Source organism: Morone saxatilis, unplaced genomic scaffold, assembly GCF_004916995.1.
Source record: "Morone saxatilis isolate NCDOM2014 unplaced genomic scaffold, NCSU_SB_2.0 Contig14, whole genome shotgun sequence".
Lineage (NCBI taxonomy): Eukaryota > Metazoa > Chordata > Actinopteri > Moronidae > Morone > Morone saxatilis.
The window spans coordinates 1,327,850-1,334,821 of NW_023339696.1; the positions used below are offsets into that span (position 1 = coordinate 1,327,850).

The 6,972-nt window shown below is 41.6% G+C and overlaps 1 protein-coding gene across 1 annotated transcript in view; it reads left to right on the top strand.

The window, feature by feature from the left end:
- Positions 1-6,972, top strand: part of LOC118323035 — a gene marked incomplete at its 5' end in the record, with an annotated part of 15,749 nt that overhangs the window by 4,373 nt on the left and 4,404 nt on the right. The window contains one exon of the mRNA XM_035654952.1: positions 6,506-6,680. Coding sequence (XP_035510845.1) covers positions 6,506-6,680 — 175 coding nt within the window. The remainder of the gene's footprint in view (positions 1-6,505; positions 6,681-6,972) is intronic.

Consider the following 6,972-nt stretch of genomic DNA (forward strand, 5'->3'; position numbering starts at 1 on the left):
CTTGTCACCTATGATCTGGAAGTAAGAGACTGGGAGACAGGATAACTTCAGTGAAGAAAAATCAGTTCGTCCTACGTGCTTTTAATGGTATTGCGCCATGAACAATCACTGAGCCTGAACAAAGAAAAACAAACCAACTCAGCAGCTGAGGAAGAGATAGTTGCAGTGTTGGATTCTCATAAACCCAAGTTGTCAAATATCAAACACTGGGAATGAGACTCAAGCAAGTCAGCCTACCCTTCTAAGCCTCCAACCCCATAGCGTCTTTCCAACTTTCTTGGCTTTTACTATTAGTTTTTACTACTGTTGACTATTACCTGTGAATTAATCTGACTTGCTTCCATTGTTGCGAATTTTGGTGGGTGAGGGCGCTAGCCCTGTAATTGTTTTGCGAGCCATCAGATTGCCTGCCTCTTTAAAGCACAGCAGGCCATTTCGACTTGTCAACCACACTAGTTGACATAACAGTTAATGCGGACCTTTTTCACAAACCCGGCCCCATTCTCACCACATGTAATTAGGCTCCAGGGCGTAGACCGACCGCGCGACAGCCAGCCTGCGTGACCCCAACGCTGCGACGTCGAGCCTCAATAACGGTTCTGTCTACGATTCACCGGGACCAGTACTGCGTACACGCGCATGCAACTCGAATGTACAGGGAGGGACTGTTCGTCACAAAAGCAGAATTGAAGGAAACTCCAGATTTAAGAACGAGGCGTGTGTGCGCGCTAGGGCGCGCGTATATCGCCTGCATCCGGGCTCTAATACGGGGTTTCGACAAAGGCCTAACCGCTCGGCCAGATGCTGCGTTAGTGCGAGGCCAGTGAATCTATGGTTAGCGTAATGTGGTGGATTAGTGGGTGAATGCAGCATTTGCCCGTTTCCTTCCAACCAAGCAAAGAGGCAGCACAGATTTCCTGATTAGTGACAGCGCCCCCCGGCACATCGAAACCTGAATCCCCAGATTTACCTGATCTGTGGAAATGAGAAGAAGCATCATCCTAAGTAGCCCCTAGCGTGTTATAGCTACCCGGCGGGCCGATCCGGTACACGGGCCTTCGACACTTACTAAGAAGCATGTTTAGTGTCATAACCACCAAAAAGCATAAAGGCAGACTGGGCGGACTGGCTGAACTCCGAAGAAATAGGCCTAAACTAGAATATCTTACAGGCTACTAACGCATTGCTTTTCAAGAGGAAGTTACTGCTGTCCCTGTAATCTTGCCCTTAAGGCTGGGCAGTGGAGTTAATGACTGTTGACTGCAGGCGAAAATTCTGTTTGCTGGGCTTTATGAATTTAATTTAGAACTACTGTTTGGGATTCTCTGTGTGTGTAGACAGTTATGCAGTTCGATGTTGTTGAAGTCACAGAAACCCGTTTTTGGAGAGTGCCAGTACCACTGGTCTGGGACCGCGGGCTAGCTGGCAGCAGAATAGCGACGATCTCCATTGGGGAGCTCTACTGTAGTCCGGGGTGCCGCTGCTTTAGTGGAGAAGCCACGTCACCGCTAGAAACTGCAGCCAGGATGACTAATGTTTGTGTGTAAATCCACTGTCTTGGTTTTTGGTGAAAACACGCCCTCTGTGACTCTTCGTGTGTGCATATAGAGGCGATATGAATCAACTTTTCCGCACTACTCGAGCATTAGTAGGACTAATAACAGAAACTCCAGCACAATATGTTAGCTATGCCCCCTCTCAGCACGGTGCTCTCACGGACAGCTAACGTGGAAGAGGCCATGGGGCACACACATTTAGGCTGCAGTGAGGCTGCTTGAGATGCTCGTTACTCTGTTTGTGTAAAGTAGGCGTGCAAGCTAAGGCTTAAAATGTGGTGAGTCTCTTTCACAATGACAGAGTATGTTTCGACAATACTGGTACTGCTGCCCCCCCTAATACAGACAGGACATTTTTGTGGTACAAGGTACGCATACTGTCAATACGGGCGATGACGAGCTCAGCCTGCGTCCGAAAATTATCCTCGGCTGATCGAGTCACCAGACTTAGCACCACCGACACACACAGGAACAGGGGCGTATCATGATTTGATGTGACCTAAGGTTTAGGCATAGCACGGTTGATGGTGTTTTGGAATGTAATCCACCACTACCTTGAGGCACTCACGGCGGTTTTTTTGCCCGATGTGTCGGATACGAGATTAAGAAAGGGGAAGGTTTTATCGCCTCTGCGAAGATGGTTAGTGCGGTTTTTCACACCGCATGTTCTTCTCCTGTATGTCAGACAGGAAAGCAGCTAAAAATAGATTGTCCTGAACGTTATTGGTTGGAGCAGAATGGCTCAGGGCCTTATCGGAGCAAATCCCTGAGTGTGATCGAGTTGGTAACCCGGCCCATTTCTGGCAATAGAATCGGGCGCTTTATTTGTAGAAGCTGTGTATGAAGTAGAGAACTCTGATTTGCAAATCAGTATGACAACCTTAAAATGCATCAAAATTTTAAAGATGAATCCTAGTGCAGGATTGTAGTAATCATCATGAATCGAGTACTTTTTGCACTTGGTGACTAGTTTTCATTTCTTTTATGAACTGTTATTACTTGTACACGCTTTTGAAATGCAGGGATCCTGGCATGTTTTCGGCTCCATGTTTTGCTTGTTATTGGTGACACACGTGGGGCATTCCCTGGGGACTCAAATGTCAATATACAGCGACTCCCAAGAAACAACACCAGGAACGTTGATCTTGTAAGTCAAAGCGTGAGGAATGTTGGGTGTTACATATTAGATTAATCCATTGTGTTCATGCGGTCAAGTCCCGTAGAATGGATTGGCTCACATGTGCGTGGGACATCATTCAGAGAGAAATTTTGGATGAATGAAGGAGATCAACGCATAGTTGATTCCAAGCAAGGAAACAAAGTCATGCTTCGACAGCTCTGCAATTTTGGCTTTTTACCTTCCACCTGTGGCTCTGTTCTGTGGTCAGGCTCTTTAAATGTCACGAGGTTAAGACAGATAATCAGTGAAAAAATCAGGTTCCTCCTAGTGCTTTTAATGGTATTTGCAAGAATCCACTGAGCCTGAACAAAAAAAACAACCAATCAGAGCTGAGAAAGATAGTTGATGGTTGAGTCTCATTACCAAGTTGTCAAATATCAACACTGGGAATAAGACTCAACAATCAGCTACCTTTAAGCCTCCAACCCATAGCGTCTTTCCAACTTTCTTGGCTTTTACTATTAGTTTTTACTACTGTTACTATACCTGTGAATTAACTTGATTTTCCATTTTGAATTTTGGTGGTAGGGCTACCCTGTAATTAATTTTGGACCATAGATTGTGCCTTTAAAGCACAGCAGCCATTTTGACTTGTCAAACACTAGTTAATAACATTAATAGACCTTTTTCACAACACCCATTTTAACATTAATTAGTAGGGTAAACACAGGTGTTACCACTGATACTAATTAAGGTTCTGTTACATTCACAACCAGTATGTACAGGATGAATAATTACAGGAGGCTGTTTCACAAAAGCAGAATTAAGAAATCCAGGATTAAAACGAGGCCTGTGTGACCTAGCCTATAGTCAGTGCATCCTGGCTTAATAGGTTTCACAAAGGCTAAGCCAGACTGAGGAGATGTAGTTAGTGCAGCCAGGTGAATCTAGGTTTACGTAATTTGGATAAATGCACATTTGCCGGTTTCTTCAACAAGGAAAAAGCACAGATTTCCTGATATAGACCATAAACGTCAATCACAGATTTACTGATCTTGAAATGAAGAAGATCCATTAAATATACTTTATATAATGTAAGCTTAATTAAAGCATTTTATGTATAAAAAAAAAAGCAAACACAGACTGCGGACTGGCTGAACTGAAAAATAGCCTAAAAATAAATATTTAGGCTACTAACCATTTTTCTCAAGGAGTTACTTGTCCTTAATTTCCCTTAAAGTGGGCAGTGGAGGTTAATATGTTACTCAGGAAATTTGTTTGATTGCTTTATGAATTTAATTTAGAACTATGTTTGGATTTCTCTGTGTGTTAAATTAATGACATTGATTTTTGAAGTCACAAAACCTTTTTGAAGTGCCAAGTACACCAACTTGTCTGGACCCGGCTAGCTGCACAGAATAAATCTCCATGGGGACTTACTGTATGTGCCGCTGCTTTAGTGAAACCAAGTCACCGCTAAACTCAGCCAGGATAACTGGAATTCTTGTTTAACTCACTGTCTTTTTTTGGTGAAACAGCCCTCTGTGACTCTCTGTGTACATATAGCATATGAATATTACTACTAGCATTAGTAGGACTATACAAAATCCAGCCAAATGTTAGCTATAGGTCTACAGTTTATAAACATGGGGCATCACACACTTTAGCTCAGTGAGCATCTTATGTCTTACTGTTTTTTAAAGTAGGGCTAACTAACTTTAAAATGTGTATTTTAAATGAAATACTTTTCACAATATGTATTTATACAGAAGACATTTTATGTGTACGTACATTTCAATACGGCAACAGTAGCCTGCTCAAAATATATCCTCATATCCACAGATTTACACGCACACACACACACAGAACAGGGCTATCATTTTGATGTACGTAGTTTCATACAGGTTGATGTGTTTTGATGTAATACATATTACATTACGTGTCCCGATGTGTCGGATACAGATATAACAAGGGAGGTTTTATCGCCTCTGCGAAGATGGTTATGTTTTCACCCATGTTCGTCTCTCTGTATGTCAGCAGGAAACACTGAAAAATAGATTTCCTGAAGTTTGGTGGACAGAATGGCCTCAGGCTTAGGGACAATTGATTTGATCGAGTTGGTAACCCTGGCCATTTCTGCAATGAAATCCGGGCTTTTTTTAGAACTGTGTATGAAGTAGAGACTTATGTATGACAAATGATCAAAATTTTAAAGATGATCTAGTCAGATTGTATAATATCATAAATCAATACTTTTTCACTTGGTAATTTTCTTTCTTTTATGACTGTTATTACTGTACACTTTTAAAATGCAAGGATCTGCCATGTTTGCTCAATGTTTTGCTTGTATTTGACACATGGGGCATTCCCTGGGATCAATGTCAATATACACACTCAAAAACAACAACCAGGAAATGTGTTTGATAAGCAAACTAGAATTTTGTTAATATTAAATTAATCCATTGTGTTCATGGTAATTAAATGATTGGCTCACATGTGCTGGACATCATTCAGAGAAAATTTTGATGAATAAAATCAAACCATGTTGATCCAACAAGAACAAATCATTTCGACATCTGAATTTTGGCTTTTATTCCACCCTGGTGTTGTTTGTGGTACTCTTTAAATGTAATTACACTCAAAAGTTATTCTTTGAATTTACTTAATTAACTAAATTAAAATTTTCTTAATGCTGAAAGAAAGCCATTTGATCTTGTGGAAATACTTAAGTTAATTCAAACAGTTTTCTTTTAGTACAGTTGCTATGTATTCATGTAAAATATCTGTAACTTACCAAATGCTTTGCATTGCCTGGTGTCTTCTGTTAAATGCTGCATGTGAACACTCCGCAAAATCTATATCTGACCGCCAGCAAAATGCTGGAGTGTTTATTGAAAGACTGACAGACTGGAGCATTGCAATATTTTTTTGCAGTCGCAGTCTGTACTGATGCCTTTCTTGTTCCTCACAAAAGCGAGAGACATTTTACTAAACATATAGTGTTTTGAAAGCACCTCTTCATATTTCAAGTATTTCAAAATAAATTCAGTGCTTGGCTCAGTTTCTGAAACTGAAACCATTTTCCCTTTAGACATTGCTGGCACACACCTAATGATCACTTTCGATGTTCAGGTTGGAAAACCTACTGGGAAACTGATATATTTGGTTCTGGTTCTGGTTTAGAATTCTATAGAATTATTTTCTTTTTGGACAAACGTTAGATGATAATATCAATATCACTCTCATGTCTGTATGCAAATATGTTACAGTGAGCTTAGTTTAGCACAAGCTTAAATTAGATTGATAGACATTATATTCATTAGCATTAGTAACACAAACATACTCTTTGTCCCACATTTGGTCTGTTGGGATTTGGCCACCCTACCTGCGTGTGTCTAGACTTTGTACCCAGTGACTGAAGGTTGAGCACATATTGCTGTTGTGCCCTCCTGCTGAATGGTCAGCGACAGCAAATTTGCTGTGTTTTTTCAATTTCACACCAGTTTCTGTGCGGGTAATTTTAGTCACTTTGGACGCTGAGATGGGAATACACTGCAGTACTTCTCCAAAGATATAGACTGTCTGTATGACACCGCCAGGTATGCAAAGAGGCAGCAAACTTAACACCTATCCCTGGTAGTGTCTTACAATCTCTTAAGCAAAAACATAACCCTGACGTAACCCCAGTTTTGTGGGTGGTGGGTCAACTGATCCAAAAACCTGATTAAATGCAAAAATTGTTTTGTGGTCAAAAGTGGTTGTGAAGCAGCTGAGTAATGTGTAATGTTATGAACATTTTATCATATCAGTCCAACCCATAACTCTCCAGCCATGCAGGCCTGGTTCCTGATGCCTCCCTGGATGCCTCATTGGCCTCTCTGCTGTCCTTGAACTCTTCTTGGGCTCTGGAGCAGCAGTACACCACACTGCAGGGCAGTATGACCCGGCAGCAGAGGTCTGCCTTCAACCATGACCTCCAAACTCTCTTCGGAGGAAACACAACGGTCAGATCATACTGGTGTTTGGTGTAACTATCCTTATTGTTTAACCTTAAAGATGGTCTCGGCAAGCAGAAAGACACATTAGACAGGTGTTCGGTACAGGACGTTCAGTTAAGTATGTAACCCTCTCGGTTCGGTATGTCCTGTGACCAGGGGCGTCTGGCCCATACTGGGCGAGTGCACTGCCCTCCTTCAGCCACACGAAAAAAGAGGGGGAAAAAAGAGTTTATTTTGCCGATCTAAGTCTTAATCATAGACTGTATAAAGGTCTTAATATTATTGTCCAATCAGCAGC